Below are 19,095 nucleotides of genomic sequence, written 5' to 3' on the forward strand. Positions count from 1 at the left end.
ACATGTTCTTACCGAGTATATTGATATGCTACACAAAATATTATGGAATGAAATTACCTGTGTCAGCAGTAGTATAAATGCCTGTCCAATAACCACTCAGAGTTTTGATAATGGCCCTGTTAACACAGGGGCAATGAATATATGTTTGTCACTTAAATACATCATGCAAGTCTATTACAAAACCCTCAAGATTAAACCTGGAACCTACTTCAACACTGATCAGGGGGACACAATGGGTTTGAAATGACATGTTTTGAGGCCAGAGAGTTTTTGCAAGACAGAATTTGTAGCTTCTTTCCATCTTGCACACTTAGGAAAACACAGAAGCTTGAATCCCGGCATAATTCACAGAGTTTTGAGTATTTTGTGACATGCCAAATTATTCAGGCATCTTGCTGCTATGCCTTCTGTAGCTGTTGCCTGAAATCTTCCCTTGAGGTTCTGAGGAGGACAGAAATAGTGTCTGCTGAGAAGGGAGAGCTGCCATTCCCTCACATCTAAGGCCTGTCCAGAGGAGGTGCCACCACCACGGTTTACCAGCAGGTTATTATGGCAGTTGTGCATCGCTCACAGGGCCTTACCCTGCAAATATTTCCTTGGACAGACATTCCTTACTGCAGCTAGAATTCTGGTCCCTTCACCTGCTCTATTAGTGTGGGTCCTCTCCCGCAGACCAACCGGAAAGATGGGTTGAAGCAAATGTCACAGTAATATCTATGCGTTTCACCAAGTTTCTATAGCTCAGTCTTTGTAGAAATATAAATAGCTCCAGATTCAACCATTCTGGCAGGACCTATTAAGCCTCATTTCCCTCAGAAAATAATTTACTTCACTAGAAAGCAACTATCTCATGAAATGTTTGAAGGACAGGCAAGACTGACGCGTGAGGAACGGTGCCGCGGGAACACAAGCAGCAGAGCCTACCTGCGGACACTTGCTCCACTGTCCCCAGTCAGACACCGCGCACTCACTGGGACAGTACAGGCTACACTTCTGCATCACATCCGGGATTTCAGCCTGACTACACAGAGCGTTGGGCACCGTCTCCCCTCCGTGCTCCTCAGCAGCACTCACACACCTACACAGCAAACAGAAATCTTCATCAGAATAGCACACAAGCAACGGATATCAACAGGTCTGCTTGACCCCAAATAGGACACTATATGTAACACAATAGCTATATGCTGGTCAAAATGCGAAATGAACAGGGTTAATACAAATCAAAACCAGCTACGTGCACGACGTGCTTTTGTTAGTCACAGATTTCAATAAGTACTTTAAATAAACATTTCAAACTTCATACAGAGGGATTTTAACTTTGATTGCCTGACAGATAAGCCAAGAGAGAATAACAACCAGCAAGAACAAACCTTTGTGCTCCTGCTAGTAACATCCAAACATTTGGAAATAACTCAGCATCTCCACATGCCAGGGGAATGAACACTTGCTAATAATGAACACCACTCTGGCGTGTGCAGTGCTATTACTTGGGGAATATGTTAGAAAATCAGAATAAGGAGGCTTTGCACCTCAGGGGGCTTTATGTATATATGGCATTTAGGTTGAAGAATTCTAATTTAAACATCATGCCTTCTTCCTGAAAGACATCTTGATCATAACACAAGGCTGCATCTCCGGGATAATTTTCCTGTAAACCACTGCACATAAATGCATGTTTCTTTCCAAATGAAATACACCGGACTCAGCAATGTACTCACTGTCAGACGGCCAGATATTGCAGATTTATGCAAATATGTATCAGCTCTTTTTAATGTGGAGTACCTGTGCTTTTGTCTTCACGCACCTGACTTTCCTCGTTTGTATTCCTTCTCCACAGTGGAGGGAGTTTTGTTCGCTGTTGATTTTGCACGGAGACCACGGTTCTACTACCCAAGAATACTGATGGCACTCGCTGTAGCATGGGACTGCCTCGTGCACCTGCCAGGAGGAAGAATCAGAACTGTTCACTTGAACCACCCAGGTTAGCGTCTCTGCAGAAACACCTCAGCCAAAGCCAGGAAAGAGTACACTGAAAATTATCCTGGCTTACTCTCCTTCTGCTAACCGTGTTGTAATAGCTTTAAGTTCATTTATTCATTATTGACTTGCCAAGGGATTTTTAAGTATATAATAAAGAGTAGTATGCATGAAGCATCTTAGAAAACAGGATAAATAACAGCTATTTTCTGCAGCCAGAAGAGGAACTCCGTAAACATTTCATTTGCTCAGATTGCTCTCTCTATAATCTATCACACGTCATTTATCAGGATCATATGTACTGAATCCTTTAGTGTTTCAGAAGATACAACTTAAAACCAGCACTCATTTACTTCTGCTTTTAACATATCCTTGTAAGTCATTTACCATAAAAGAATGAAATTTCATGTGTCCTATAAATATTATTTTATACACAAAAACTATAAATGCTTTTTTTCCCCTGCAAGTGACTTATATCTAACACATCTCCTAATCAAACATGGCTGTGTATTCACCTGTACTATGGTATCTCTGTAGACAGAAAAAATAGAGCCAAAAGCTTGATAAACACTTCAAAAAGATGCTGGATATTCAGGCTGTTAGAAGCAGCACATTAAGATATAGTACACTTCAGCAGAGTTTTAATTTTGAACAAATTAATGCATCAACAGTTCTATTACAGTAATAAATAAAAGACATTTATTTTGAATTCTGTTTGTCTGCAAAAGCCGATTTGAAGATAGAGTGTTCTCTGTTGCTTTGTATGAAGCACAATGTGCTGCCCTGAAAAAACAGAGTGTACCTAAAATTTCTTCTTCTATGCACCAAAAATCTTTTTAGCCTTGCTGCTGTGGAGCCATCCAGTTCTCACTATTAAAATAACTGTAAATCAATAGCCTTCCTCCAACTGCCCCTCACCCCCCAAAATAAACCCACACCAAAACCAAGTAATTCAGCCACAGGTTTAATAATTTATAGCTTCATTTTAAAATAGAAGATTATGATGTGCAAGTTGTAGCCACAACAATAAAGAAAACTTATTTGCAACATTTTGGAGGTGGGTGCCAGGGAGCCAGCAAACAGAACTGGTGCCCCATCAGAAAACTACCTTCACACCCAATGAAAGGAAGATAACTTGCCAAAGAAACTCCCCCAGAACAGCAAATGTCAGAAACTAATTTTAACTGTGGGTCTTTATAAAAGCAGTACACAGGTTTAGCAGAGGAGAGAGTAAGATAGGCTAAAAAGCGCAAAATAGATGAAGAAGAAGGAAGAGAGGACCATATAAGCTGGGACTGGTGGGGGCAAACAGGGCATGAACTGGTAAGAGCATCACGTTTCATGCAGGTGAAGGGGAAAGGAGGACGACAAAGGGGAAAGGCAGTAGTAAGATCAGTATGACTTTTCCCACGTATTATTAAGCACAAATCCTTTTTTGCAGCCTGTGCACAAGTAACATGAGAAAATGTGCAAAATTTATTAGGACTACTACGGCAGGGCTCAAACACACAGAGCGGTAATGTTTGGTACAACAACCTCCTTGCACAAGCGAGTGGGGTCACCCTGCAGCCTTTCGGGGGTGCAGGAGGTGTGAGACATTTCCAGCTTTTGCTGGGCCTGCACGAAGGTCTGCGAAAGATCGCGGTGCCCTGCAGTCACTTGATACGGGCTAATGATTTCTGCATGTGGTGGTATTTGGCCTAACTATACGACACATGGGTATCTACGTATTGTATAACGTGCATATAGAGGGTAGGTTTCCTAGGTTGAGCAAGTGCCACCATAGAATCATTTGGGTTGGAAGAGACCCTCAAGATCATCGAGGGCAACCATTAGAATTGTTAGAAGTCATCCTAATTAGCTGTGCAGCCATGCTCACTAACAGAAATTGGTGTACACAAGAGCAAAGAGAGAAAGTCCTCGCTGAGCAGGACCTGTGCTCAGCACCAACACGGAGGGAACCTGCAGGTGACGGGGACACAGCACGGAGAGACTCAGTGTGAAGTCACTGTCGTGCCCCGGCCAGCCTGTCACCCGGAGAGAGTTACTGGCTCCTGCAGCCGTTTACCAGGGAGAATAACAATCCTTCTTTAGGCACTGTGAAGCCTTCAAATTCCCCAAAGACGGGCGGGAGATGGATGTTGAGACAGGGAGTATTTATTAGCTTCCCTTGCTCCATGGGGGGAAGGAAGAACTACACTCTGCCTGTGTTGTCTGACAAAGCATAGTGCTGTCTGCAGGAGACGATCAGTTGAAGAGGGAAATGTGTGCTTTAGGCATGATCAGAGTTTCTCTTGTTGAAGACGGGAGGCAAAACCAAGAGAAGGCGAAGCGCAAACTGTCCAAGAACTGGCTGCCAGTGTGCAGGGAACCTGCAGCCTGGGGACATTATCAATAGGCAGTGTTAAGTGATGTAAAACTTACTAATAAGTTCATTAAGAGCTGGGTGGGTGCCTGTTCCTGCTCTTCAGATTTCTGGAGGGGAGGATGAGGCTGGGAGAGCCTGGGAGGTGAGAGAGCAGGTGTTGCCTATGCCCCTTCAGAAGCACAGGGCCAGCCCAGCACAAGCTGTGGCTTTAGGGATTTTACTTTCCTTGCTCTAATTAATAGCAATTCCTCAGGGTTAGAGGGTATGGCTGTGTATCCCGCAGGTCACGACGTGAGCGCTGCCAGCCTTTCAGCGCTCATCTCATGCCGGCAGGCCCTGCCTCTCATCTGGGTGACACCATGAGCTTGGGCATCCCGGGCCGGTGTCTCAGTGACCCTCATCACCCTACATTAAACTCTGTTAAACCTCAGACCCCTCTGAACCCGCAAAGCCTCTAGCAGTAGAGGCCTAACATCAGGAATTTACAACTGTGTTTTGGTGGTCAAAATCTCCTGTGGTGTTTACCTGGTGTGATTTCTGTTTAAGAAAACCATCAGGGTTTGGGCAGGGCTGGGATGCAACGTGAACTAAAATCTACCCAAGGAAACGTGTGAGGACAAAACAGAGATTCCATACACAATGACACAAACACGTGTGATGTGAAGTGATACTTCAAATGTGCTCTTTCAAGAGTGGGCACGATTGCAATAATGAAGCCATTAACAGAGCGCTGTATTCGCTGCCTAAGCGTGTCAGGCCGGTACAAAAACACATGAAACCCCATCAGCTCTCTGACAGACATCCCCTGTGCGCTGGAGGAGGGAAGGCACACAACACTGGCCATACCCTAATAGCTGGGCAATCTGCTGCTGACCCATCTGGTACTTCCCATTCAGTCACGATTGCAGGTGACACCTGTCACCAAAACTCCAAAATATAATTGTTACAAATAACCAGTTTTCTTCAGTTGTTGTGCTAGCACCGCTGCATGTCCCCTCCGTGAACAACCTCTCTGCTCTGCCCTGCATCTGTGCCAAGCAATTCCGTCTCCAGTAGCACCTCTGAGACACCGGGAAGGTGTAAATAACCACTGGGAGGGACAGATGTCTTCAGAGCAAGTCACAACATGTATCGGGTAGACTCTGTTACGCTTTTAAATAGGAGTCTCAACGAGATGCAAGATTTCCACGGGTGAAGCTCTGTGGGCTGGCATTTCAGAAGCTGTGGAGATAATTTGTGACTCTCTGCATTTAAAAAACCTCCATGATGTGGCATGTGTTCCTTTCCTCCAGAGGACTATGTTTTCATCCTGTTTCTCTCTCCTGGCTTGCCATCATCGGCTTTCAATCACTACCAATTCCTCGGTTTTTGTACTAAAAAAAAAAAGTTTTAAAGCCTTTTGCTCCTATCTTTTGCTAACAGCTGTGGTACTTAACAAGGTCAAACAGCTGATGCTCTTGATTTTGCATTTTCAAAGGATTTTGGCTAAGTCTTAGCTATTCTTTGATCCCGCTAACCAGGGGATCTGGGAGCACTTCTGACCTCCTGGCTCCATGGGAGCACCCTGAACCAAGGCTGGGATGAGATGCGGTGTCCCCACTCTTCACCCAACCCAGGGACCCAAAATGAAGGGAGAAGGTTGGGATGTGCCCCCATGGATTCCTGGCTGCAACACAGAGTAGTCCAAGCTTCAAATTAGACACAGTCTCAGTATTCTGGCCCACATCACATCTGCTACTTCTGCTGCAGATACAGAAGTCTCTTGTCCAGCTAGGCCACTCTCCTTCCCAACCACAAAGAAAACAGTTCCTTTGAAAATTATCTGCTTAATGCTCACTCTTCCCCAAACTTACACAAACCCACTATGACAGTGCATTTACAGAAAACTTGTGACTGAGCCACCCAACGCCTGTATAGGTATGTACTACCACAATCCATCTCCCGAAGGACAGAAACTAACTGAAGTCCATGCGATGGGCACCGGGACCTGCTGTTCTGCTGGAAGCTGCAGACACCTGACCCACGAAGAGCTCAGCACCCAAGGGACCAGCCTGGCTCCATCCCTTAGCACCTCGCCTTTAACCCTTCCAAGAAATAAACACAATCAAAATACATTTGGCACTTTAGGAAATTAACTGTTTTCCTCAGTTTTTATGCATATTCACATGCTGGGTATAGGGCTCAAATGAGCCAAGGGGTGAAACGATACCTCAACAGGAGTTTTGCTGCTGTCTTTCACTATTACTCTTTGTACCGCTCTTTGTAGTAATGATTAATCTGGAATACATGGTCACCTCAATCCTAAATCAAGGTGATAGGCACAATTCTAAATAAATTAAAGGTAAGAAGGACAAAACCTACTTTTTAAGAGAGAAACTGCTGTAGCTTTGCCCTAATAAAATAAGCCAGCTCTGACTGACTCCAGTGCAAACCCTGAGTCCTTGATAAAGTATCTTGAAGTCGACTGTTACTTCAACAAGATAAATAAATGTTAATACATTTATTTTGTCTTTCAAAAGCTGAAGTTTGCATTTTAATGAGAAGTCCAAATATCTAACCATCAGAGAGCTCTGGTGTGATTTATAATGTTTTGTAACTTATTTACTTACATGTAGGTCAGGAATAATACTGACCTTGGAAAGGACATACAGGGATGACTGCGCTTGCTCAACTGATGTGATTCATTAAAAGAAATTCATATCTATATTTCAGGTAGCTCTCCCGCTAAGCACCTGCAGAGTAAACTAGAACGAGGTTCTACGCTTCTGAAAATCATAGTGACTTCATATTTCAGTGAACATCAAGATTTATTGTCCCTCAAGGTAAATATTGACTCTGGTCTTGCCTCAGTCAATATTTTAGCTTTCATGACAGTAAATCTTGGTGTTCACCTCAACTAAAGTCAATATCTGCTTATTATATTAGAACAACCAAACTGATCACTGTAGCAGTTGCCTGAGACCCCGAGGACAACCTCTGCGCTATTCATTTCTAATAAAAATGGGCTAAATTCATTGCTAATGTAAGTTCATTTCACACCGCTACCCTTATACCAAGGTTACATTAGACCTAATACACTGAAACAGCGAGAACTGAAGAAATAACAACCCACTTTTAAACTACGAAGAGCACCGTGAATAACATTAAAGCTAGAAACGACCTTATATAGGAAACAGAGATGATTTGCTCCAGTTTGCAAAGACACTTGCTGGTAAGGAAATTCAAGCAGAGATACTAAAACCACTCCTACTGAGACTGGCAGCAATTTGCTCACTTTCAATACTTACTGCGTATGCACGTTTCTGTTCCCTGCACATCCAGGCTGCAAGAGGCAGCAGTGGGACCACAGCCAGCACTTCTCTTGCAACACAGAGATCCAGAGACATGCAAAGGCATTTACCCATTGCGATCACCTGCAAACCCGATTGCTACACTGACTCCATCTAGTCCATCCCCAGGTTCCAGTACAAGTTGGGGAATGATCCATTAGAGAGCAGTGCAGGGCAGAGGGACCTGGGGATCCTGGTGGGCAGCAGGATGACCATGAGCCAGCACTGGGCCCTTGTGGCCAGAAAGGCCAATGGTACCTGGGGCGTATTAGAAGGGGGGTGGTCAGTAGGTCAGAGAGGTTCTCCTGCCCCTCTACTCTGCCCTGAGGAGACCACACCTGGAATATTGTGTCCAGTTGTGGCCCCTCAGTTCCAGAAGGACAGGGAACTGCTGGAGAGAGTCCAGCACAGGGCAACAAAGATGCTGAAGGGAGTGGAGCATCTCCCGTGTGAGGAAAGGCTGAGGGAGCTGGGGCTCTGGAGCTGGAGAAGAGGAGACTGAGGGGTGACCTCATTAATGTTTACAGATATATAAAGGGTGAGTGTCAGGAGGATGGAGCCAGGCTCTTCTTGGTGACAACCAGTGATAGGACAAGGGGTAATGGGTTTAAACCGGAACATAAGAGGTTCCACTTAAACTTGAGAAAAAACTTCCCAGTGAGGGTGGCAGAGCCTGGCCCAGGCTGCCCAGGGGGGTTGTGGAGTCTCCTTCTCTGCAGACATTCAAACCCGCCTGGACCCCTTCCTGTGGAACCTCAGCTGGGTGTTCCTGCTCCGGTGGGGGATTGCACTGGATGAGCTTTCCAGGTCCCTTCCAATCCCTGACATTCTATGATTCTATGATCCAAATCTCTTTCCTGGCCATAAGGCGTCCATACATTAACCGAATAATTTCTGCAATGCTCTAATACTGCCTTCACGTTCCATTTAATCCAAACCAGATAATTTCTAATAATGAGTTTCTTCTATTTAATTCTTTGAAACTGAACTAAAAATGGAGTGCTTACTTTGTTAATTACTTAAGTGCATGTTTGATTTGGCAGATCTAAGCACACGTTTACAAGTTTTACCAAATTAACTGTATATCTGAAGGACAAGTACTCACACATTAATAAGCACTACATCACAGAAATGACCTCATTAAAATTTCAGCATTAAATATTTCTCTTTAAAATAAAATTGATTTTATTTCACGCTAGTTTATGTATTGATCCCAATCGCCAGAAATACGGTAACCACTCCCAGTATTAAAACTGATTGTACAATTAATTTTTAAGCATTTTGGATCTTGCAAAGCAGCTATTTCAGCGATGAATACTTGTCTTTAGGTATGTGGATGCTGCAAATGTCACCAAAATTAAAAAACAGTGTTCAAGAATAACACACAGCACAAAAGTTTGAATAGATCAGCATGTGGTAAGACTTCTGAATTTCCTGAATTTCCTGAATTTTTTATGCTTCTAGCACATACCTGCACAAATCTTCACAAAGCAAATTCAGCACTTTTAGTTTTCATTTATATACAAATCAAAGGCGTTAGTATTTTTTACTTCCTTTGTGGTGTGGAAAAAAGGAAATCAATTAGAACTTCTCTAAAGTTACGAAAAGCCTTCACTGGCATTGAACCAAGTTTCTAGAGAACCTAGACCTGCCTAAAACTTCCCAGCTGGCAAAAGGATGGGGATCAATTTTATTCTAAGTACAAAATATGCATTGAGAGTCAGGGCAACGGTTACTGTAACACAGACACAAAGGCATCCTGATTTCCATTCTCTGCCTTGCAGACAGTGTGGAAGCTCCTACAGAAACAGACCCTTCACCAGCACCCTAAGGGACTGGCCATGGCGACAGCCTTGCGAAACACTGCCGAAAAATGATTCTCACCGAGCAGGAAACAATTACCAATCCTCTGAAGTTTCCCCAGCTCTTGATTATCTATTTATAGCCTGAGCGCTCAACTTTAATCCTAATTTACACATGAGAAAACTGAGGATGGAGAATTAAGTGATTTATTAGAGGCTGGCGAGGGAGCCCTCAGGGAGCAGCGGACTGAATCTGGAAATGTCCTATTTCTTGCACTAACTGGATGATATCTCAGCTTAAAATCAGATACTGAAAAATTCAGACAGAGACCTTTCAGGATGAATTCATCAAAACAAAGCAGCAATGTAAAATTCTGGCTGTAAAGTGAGGAAATGGAAAAGAGGAAAAATTCAGCAAGTAGCAGAGTATGCTGCTGCAGAGACACCTGGATGCTCCACATGCCCTCACCATGGCCTTTAGATGCTTTACTGTATCTATTCTTTCACTGGACTTTAAAAAATGCTCCCAGTAAATCCCGTATTTTCTTCTAATGGATGATTGAATATGCAAAGACAGACACCACTGTATTTCAAATTCTTAAATGCAATGAATAGAAAATGCCTTGTTTAAAAAGTTAATTGAAGCAAACTCTGCTGAACTCATCATTACAGCTCACATCTCTAGAACTAACATGTTGCTCAGCAAGGTTTATTAATTCATATTTACTAGTGGTAAGTGGTTTTATTTTCTGTAAGATTGGTGCGGGCATTAAAAACACGAAGCTGTAATATGGTAAAGCATGAGTGCCCCTTCCTGGAGATTAAAATACAAAGTTGGCATCATTCAGTGTGAGAAAATAAGGGAGAATGTGCAGTCCTACAGCCCTGAACCTGCCTCCCTGGTTTTACTGTCACTACAGCCTTTGAGGAACAGAACACAGCCCGGAGTACAAACCTGCAGTTATCACACAGATATGGGTATTTATTTCTACCTGAAATACTCAGGCAAGACAATTTAGTCTTGAGATGTTTGAGATGTTAAAGTGTGAATGAGGGAATGTTCCTGTGGCTCTGCTTTTTATTTTATTTTTTAATTATGTTTCTTCACTACCAAGAAAATAATGAATCTAGATGAGGTATTAAGAAATGCCATTTTATTATGTTGTCAAATATGGGGGTCTAAAACAAGGCAGAAACTCGTTAGTGAGAATTGCAGTGTATTTTTGCTGATTCCAGAAGGTGTAGGTGCTGTAGCTTCTGCTGTCTCCCTGTCACAAAGCCAGGCAAGCATAGCAAATTTAGGGAGATCTAAATAAATCAATGTCCCGTGTCTTTGAAACAGCACATTCTGCTGCAGCTGAAGGATAGTTTCAGGGGTAACAAACAAATGTGGCACCTCTCTGGAGGAATCTGTTATGCAGTAATAATGTTGGATTCTGTTTTAAAGAGAGGAAGGGAAAAAAGCTGATTGATGAAGAACAACATCGAAGCCCCTTTTTACTAAGTGAGAACAGTAAGATAAGATGAAGACAGATTGCAACACCAACCTGAGCCTTTGTAGATGTCCATGTTAGCAGGGCATGACAAGCAGAAAGGAAAGAAAATTATATATTCATTAGTTTAGCTGCTGTATGATAATATTGCAAAGAAAAAAAAAAGGCAGAAAATCTGGTGAAAATAAAATTGTATTCAATTCTTCCATTTCCCCATCTTTTAGAAAAAAGTAAAAATCCCTCAAGCAGAAATCAGGCATTTATTTGTGAGTGAATGAAAAGCATGGCTACGCTGAAGAATAAAGCAGAGTTCATTCAGCTTCATCCAGCAACCCTCTGGATCTCATCAGTGTGTCTCACAATTAAAGCCTTAATAGAATAATAGAATTAAAAAAAAATCTATGAAGTTTAACTTGAAATCTGGTAAGAAACCCCACAATTATGGAATATCAATCACAACGGATGTGAAAGGCTTTGAGACACTTAAATCTTAATTGGGTGGCAGTGCCCGCAGATGACACGCGGGTGACATGCCAGGCGGCACGCAGCCAGCTGGCCTTTATCAGGTGGGACCCAAACTCCATGAACACCATTGGTAACTCAAAGTAGACTTCATTACTGAAAAAAAAAAAAAGGATAAAAATTCAATGGCATGGGCATACAGCACAAGTACATCCTATAGGAAAGGCCGTGTGCGGTTGGTTGATGCCCAGATCTCCAGGGTTCTGGTGCCAAAGCAGGAGCTGTGCTGGTTGGGTCCATCTCACATCATCCTCTGCCCCACATCAAATCACAGCATTTCGGGAGGTCAAATACCTGCCCCGGTGGGATATTAGCCAGTGATTACTAGATCCAGAAGCCAAACCATCTGTCTCACAAAATGAAATAAATGCCAGTACTAAACACAGACAGTCCCAAAGAAGCACTTTCTTTGTAGGCATCCGTACAAAAGGCAATTTAAAGAAAAGACCATCACAGCTTACTGATAAGTTAAAAATGACGCCTCAGAGACAAAGTTTCAGCCCTAGTCTTTCTTTTAAGAGATTTTAAATCATTTCAAGGTCTAAAACCTTCAAATTGATATTCTCTCAGTTTATTTTCATGACTTAAGCAAGAATGAATTAGCGTGGCAGAGCAGTCACACGTTTGTCCTTACAGACTATGATCTTGGCTTCAGGATTTTTCCACACGAGATTTAAAACCAGTTAGCCAACAAGAACAACTTGATTGATGGCACGACAGACAAGAAATAAAAGAGATTGGGAAGTGCCAGGTTGTTGGAAGTTATGTTTTCTGAAAGGCACTTCGATGAGACTCCACCAAAGGCTTGAAGCAGAGAGAACTGCAAACTGCTCCTGGGGTTTCCCGCAGTTGCAGCAATAAGCAGTCGGGTTTTAGCTTCCTGCAAAAGCAGGAATGAAAATGCAAACAGCTCGTAAACTGATTGTTTCATTAGGATGAGACTGTCACTCTCCCCACAGCCCGCTCAGCAGCAGGTCTGATTCCTGCTCAGCAGCATCTGGACAGACCAGGATGCTCGCAGGGAGAGCAGGATGGATGCTGATGGATGCGTGACAGATCCCAGAGCTTCAGAGCTCAGAAAGATCACCCACAGCCTGATTAGTAACTAGAGCTGGGGAAAAGCTCCTTAGAAGAGCAAGTTACTGCAGAAGCCCGGATATTTGACAGCCTGTTGCATCGCGTATTTATGGTAGCTGTCTTACTGCCAAGACAGGCAGATGTTAGTACTGCGTTTAGACGTGGCATTAACTTGAGCAATTTTCTCCGTATAATTACAGGTAACGCAGACCTCCGAGAAGCACTGCTGAGAGGCCAGCCTTGTGACAAGCCAGCTGAATTCACAGATTTGAAGGCAGCTACACTCCTGAAATTGTTACGATATGACAGTTTTTGTTGGTATTTCTTACAGACGGATCCAGGCAGAAAAGACTTAGGCAGAGAACAGAGGAGTTTTCTTCCCCAAATGCATCTGTTCAAGAAAACGATGCGCTGCAGAGAGAAACCGTGTTTCTACCTGCAACTGCTCCCCAGCAAGAACATCCATATTTAATCAACTAAAAGCTCCCTTGAGCCGAAAGTTAAATTCTACCCAACCTACTTCAAACATCAGAGTGCACATGAACTGTCCCCGAGCCAAAAGATAAGAGAGAATCGCTTGTGAGCCACTGCCCTGCAGGGTGGCTGCTGCCTCAGTAGTTCTGGGTACCTTCTGCATTTCCATTCCTTTCTATCAGAGCAGGGAATATATATACATTTCAGATTCCTGCGCTTCTACCATTGGCCCCTATTTTGAGGTTAAATGCTTTACATGGAGCTGTACAAATCCATGTGAATCAACGGGAAGCCTTCTCCTGATTTGCACTGTTCGGTCATGCTGTAGCAAGCAAGGAATGTCTGAACATTTATAGGCATATCAGTAAAATTAAGGAAAAAAAGAAGTATTGATCATGATGAATTTTTGCTGAAGTGCCTATTTATTTAAAATGTACATCAATAGTGCCTATATATATACTGCTGGTTAATAAACACAAATAGATATTTGTGGAATAAATCTGACAAGAAATGACCACATAACTCCACATACACATTTGCTCATGTTCCACAAAATACGCATTCAGCACATACTTCTGTCTCCTATGTGCCCTTTTTTTAAGGAGTTTGTGAGTGTCTGACTACTGGGACCCCACCAGAAAGCAGAACTCCTTGATTCATGTACCAGTGGGTAACATATCCCATAATTGCCAGCACCAGAGCACCAAGTCCTGCTCTGAAATGCTGTGGCGTTTGGGAAGGGGATGTCAGGGCATGTGTGATTCAGCAGATCTCACACCTCTGCCATTCCCCGGAGCACCCGCCTTCACGCCTCCACGGTTCTGGAAATAACGGAGTGAAAAAGGCTGCTTCTCAAACCAGCAAGTAAAAGTGGAAGGTAAGTGCGTATGGAGACTACACAATGCAGCTGCGCTCTGCAGGGTGTCCTACACACAAACCACTCCACCTGAAACCTTTTCGAGAATTAAATAATGCAACAGAGCAAATAGCATGTGGTACAAATTAGAGGACTTAAAGTTCATGCAAATGGTCTGAAAAGTATTCACTCAGCCCATAGCCAAGAGGAGAGGAAAACTAAAAGGCAGGGAGAAGAAACTGAAGCTGGATGGTAGATGTGAAAGGAACTGCAGAGTCAAAGAAATAAAAGAAGGGAAACACCGCTACTCACTGCAGGAACCACTCAGAGAAAGCCCAACACTAAAAATAGTCCATTTACAATAGGAGGAATGGTAGGAAATGAAAGATCCCCATCAGGGTGAAGGGAAATAAAGGTAAGACAAACTTTTTATGATGGGCACTGGCTCAGAAAGTCTGGCCAACAAGGAGGGAAAACTGGAAGAGACGCTTGAAATAACTCCTGGGTCAGCTGGATTATTTAGGAATGATGGAGAAGACTGCGCAGCATCCTTCAGAAGATGCAATATGAGAGAGCTGGACAAGGAAAAGGGGAAGAGGGGAAACAGAGAACTGCATAACAGCCAGATAAATCTTTATTCCTGGAAAAATATTTTTCTACAGATGTTATGTATAAGTAGCAGAAAATAACCAGGAGATGAGCAGCAGGCAGCATGGGTTTGTCAAGAACAAACTGTGTGAAATTATACTGATGTTCTCCGGTAACAGGATAACAGATGCTGTGGATAGGGATGAAAAGGCAGGTATTATGTTGACTTTAGTAAGCCTTTCACACTAGCTATGGAAATACGGTGTGGATGAACCTAATACTCTGTGAGTACAATGTTGAAACATCATACTCTGAATAGTTAATAGGGTAAAATGGGCAAGAAATCTCACTCATGGCTCTGCAGAGCTTTATGTCCTGTATCCAGTCGTATTCCTTGTTTTCGTTGATTTGGGGCTGACTGACTGAAAGTGATTCTTATCGATTCTGCGGATGCTGTCAAGGTGAGAGGGACGGTGAGGCAACGAGAGGACAGGAAAAGAATTCAAAATGGGCTTTATGAATTGGAAAAATGGACTGACAAAATGGGCTGAAAGAGAAATACAGAACTACAGCGATGAGAGACCGACCAGTCAACAGTGCCAACACAAGACGGGAGACAACCAGCCCCTTAGCGGTACCACTGCCCTGAAACCGTACAGAACTATAAAGAGAATGTGATTCTATGATGTCGTTAAAAGAAAAGACAAATGTAGAGTCTGTAAAACACTTCAGCTACAACACAGCTTTGGCTCAGGGAACCATGTCCAGATGTGTGCACTCGACTTTAGGGGAAAGATGAAGGATTTGAACCAACTGCGAGCCAACAGATGACAGTAGGATTAATAAGACCAGAATCAAATTGTCAAGGTCAGTGGTGCCATCTCCACTGTTGCTTTGCAGGTAAACACTTAAAACACCAGTATAATTAGTGACAATCTATACGATGGCAGGTCTGTCAATGGACCATGGTATCATTGTCAGATAAAATAGCAACACTGAGTCATAAAAAGAAATAACTCTGCTGTATCATACCAAATGCAGAGCAGCAGAAAGACACCTGAGAGAGCTTTAAAGAGATCTTCCAGCAGCTTGAAACGACCTATCTGTAGCATCACTGAGCTCCGTTATCTTGAATAAATCACAGACTGCATTTTGGAAACCAGGGACTCTCTTCTACCTCATTCAGAAATCGGGCAGTAGAATTACTATTATATTAAACATTAACTGCACTGTTAAAACACTGCCTACAGTCCTAGTTCCTCATTGTAAAAGTAACACGGTTAATGACAGAGTGGTTAAAGGAAACCCAGAAATAGAATTAGAGGTCTGAAAAACTTGTCTTACAGTAACAAATGGAAGGAACTTACCTCTTAGTTTCTGGTGAGAGGTGGGGAAAAAGAGGCTCAATCAGTTTTGGGAATGTAAACAGATGATTTATTTTAGAAAAGCTATTTTTAAGCTAGCAGATAAAGATATACATTCCCAAGGCTGAGAGTTGCAGTTAGACAAATTCAAATCCGAGTTACGAAAATTAGAACATTCTAAGCATGAAGGAAATTAATTACTGTATCAGTTTATCCAGGGTAAATCCTTCAGCTGAAGTGCATGCCAAGGTGGGGTGCCGTTCAGCAAACTGGCTCCCACTCCACAGGTAGGCAGGGATTTGCCTGCGAAGTCCAGTACTTATGCCATACAAGAGGTGAAAACAGACCATCATCATCGTCATCATCATCATGGTCTACGTCTGGCTTTGGGAGCTCTGAATGAAGAACAGCACAGCAGACTTCTATATCACGGACTAATCGTTAAGTGAGTACCACATTTATTAACTCACACTACATACTTAAAATATAAACTGTATGTTGAAGATGAAGGGAGGTAGTGTGCCTGCATGGATTTTACATGCATTTTGAGAAGTTGTTAAAAAAACTCCAACAGTCTACATTATAGATCAGAAGCTCACTGGAGTTCAGCCAGACCATGTATCATCCCATAAACAATAATCTCACACAGAAGACAATATTTTCTTTACTGTATTAGCTTTAGCTACTAAGCTGCAACCAAGAGAGGGGCTGGAATTGAGCAGAGAATAACCTTTTTAGTTGGGTCATGATGTTGCCAGTAGCATGCAGGATGAAGGAGGACAACAAAAAAAGCAATTATTTAAATAAAGCAAACACTCTCTTAGCTGCAACTGTTCATCAATGACTTCTGCCATTTCTCAGCTGTAACTCTGGTGTGGGTAAAATAGACAGCATACTTGGAAATGCAAGTTGGACTCTCCTGTCTCTGGATAGAGGCTTCCAGGTCTTTAGTTTGCTTCTCAGCTAACTGCTCCTGCTGGTTTTTATTACTAAGACCCCTTGTCTAGCAATGCCTTGGTGTCCCTCCTGTGGATCAGCGTGTGGTATCTGGCACACAGACAAGTATATGCATATATGCATGGACATCAGCAAGAATAAATATGGGTGGATTGACAGGAAAGTGAAAAGAGAAAATAGAGGGAACAACTGTAACTGTATGTGTGCAAAGAAGGGCAAATACTCACTGTACAGAAATGCATTTCAGTGAAAACAAGAAAAAGAGGGGAAATCTGGTAACAAGGAACACTGGCAGTGACACAGAAAGGGGTAAAGGCAAGGAAAAGACGAAGGAAAATACTGGAGGAAGAGGCTCAGTGTGTTTTACAAACACTTGACAAAGTACAACACAAAGCGAACAGCAGCTGAGGCAGGACAGAGGCAACGCCAAAGTTACTTTGCAATGGGAAATACAGGGAGCCCGGCCGGGCCCTACCTCATCTCAACCCCTCTGTGGTTTGCTGAGTCCTGGAACAGCTTCTGTCTGCATGAATACTTGGAAAAGAAGCAACGTTTAAAAGGCTAATGCTTTTCTATCTATCAACTGATAGTTCAATATTGACATTAGTGCCATCGTTTGCCCTACGTACAAACAACTGACAATGCTCCCGTTACTTTCAGCTTATTTTACACCGTCACATTTGGAAATCTTTCCTTTGCAGGCGTCAGAGTCAAGCTCAGTCCGCTTTGTATCAAAGCCTCTCCCCCCATGCGGTCACACACCAGCGTGTAGATCCAGGGACACACATTTCTGTGGTTGCTTTTGTACACAAAGAATCCTCCTTGCCCGTGTATGCCAAACTGAGAAACAATCCACATTTCATTGCCTTTTCATTTAGAATGATGAATAACTTAGAGACGAACACTAGACAGCAAAGAAAGTAATTGCTCACTCAAAATTGCATTTAAAAATACTTAAGCACGGCATTAAATTCCTTTTGGTGTTTATCATATAGATATCAGACGGTTTGCAACTAACATTTTTAATTGCCAAATGTTGACAGGACTAGACTGTGAAGGACTGACATGCAGAACATTGTTTCAGATGGGTATTGAGAAATACACCCTGGGTAGAGATCACTGAAAAATCCACTGCATTTGGTATAAATAATAGTTAAGGTTGTTGTGTTTTGTTTTCCAGCTGCCTTGTGTTACTATTATATCAACCAAAATTATCAGAGAGAAAAAGTGCTAAACAAATTCCCTTTTGTGCATCATGGAGATGAAAAAACAACCCAATCAACTGAGTAACACTGGTATTTGTACTTGTGTATATTTAGACATGGAAACATTTTTCTTTATAAAAACAATAGACATTACAATTTGGAGGAAAATAGAAGTCTGAGGTAATGTGTTTCCCTTTTAATTACAGCGCATGATGCTTCTCAAGGCAGTGTCTGACTTTCTAACTCAGGCAAATGCTGGACACAAATGAAACCAAACCAGATTCATCACCATGATAGAGTCATAGAATCATTTTGGCTGGAAAAGACATTTAAGGTCATCGAGTCCAACGGTTAATCCTAACACTGCCAAGTCCACCTCTAAACCATGTCCCTAAGAACCTCATCTATGCATCTTTTAAACAGCTCCAGGGATGGTGGCTCAACCACTTCCCTGGGCAGCCTGTTCCAATGCTTGATGTTGACCAGCAAAACTCAGGATATTCAAAATAAAACAAAACCAAATTACAAAATTTATGCCTCTCTGCTCCTGCCTGGCTTCCCCATGTCTTGGATGGATGGCTCTGGAGCGGGATGAGTTGTTAAACACAATGAACAGGAGTGGGCAGCTGGGTCTCCATGAGCATCTCCAAGGCAAGGCTTCCCACACAAAAGGAAAAGGGATTTCCCTCCCTTCCTCACTCAGCCAAAGAAAACGATTGTGGCTGCACCTGAACACCGCACAGTGAAAACAAAGCAACTAAGGAAAAAGTCTTATTGCAAACTCGGCAGGAGCTGCATGGTTTTACACAGCACACAAAAGACGTCAGACATGTCCCCATTGCTGGCACTTGAGATTTCCACCCAAAAATGGGAACATGTACTCAGAAATGTCATCTGTACGTCATGGAAAGCCATGAGAGTCCCCTGTTACTGCCACTGCAGCCCCCTGGACCAGGCACAAAAGCAGCAGCAATCGGAAGCTGTTGGCATGTACAAAAGAGCATAAGGAATCGTTGTGTTCTCATGGTCATACAGAGAGAAAGGGGCCTCAATTCTCCTATGTGCCCACTAGAAAAGATGCTT

General features: G+C 42.8%; 1 protein-coding gene across 6 annotated transcripts in view; it reads right to left on the reverse strand.

Moving 5' to 3' along the window:
• Positions 1-19,095, reverse strand: part of THSD7B (thrombospondin type 1 domain containing 7B) — a 370,487-nt gene that overhangs the window by 31,899 nt on the left and 319,493 nt on the right. For all 6 annotated transcript variants that reach the window (XM_065841421.2, XM_071810742.1, XM_071810741.1 and 3 more), the window contains exons 17-18: positions 1,805-1,938; positions 925-1,078 (exon numbers count right to left, since the gene is read on the reverse strand). In XM_065841421.2, the coding sequence (XP_065697493.1) occupies positions 925-1,078; positions 1,805-1,938 (288 nt within the window). The remainder of the gene's footprint in view (positions 1-924; positions 1,079-1,804; positions 1,939-19,095) is intronic.

The sequence above is a fragment of the Patagioenas fasciata genome, chromosome 7 (assembly GCF_037038585.1).
Source record: "Patagioenas fasciata isolate bPatFas1 chromosome 7, bPatFas1.hap1, whole genome shotgun sequence".
In the NCBI taxonomy this organism is placed as follows: domain Eukaryota; kingdom Metazoa; phylum Chordata; class Aves; order Columbiformes; family Columbidae; genus Patagioenas; species Patagioenas fasciata.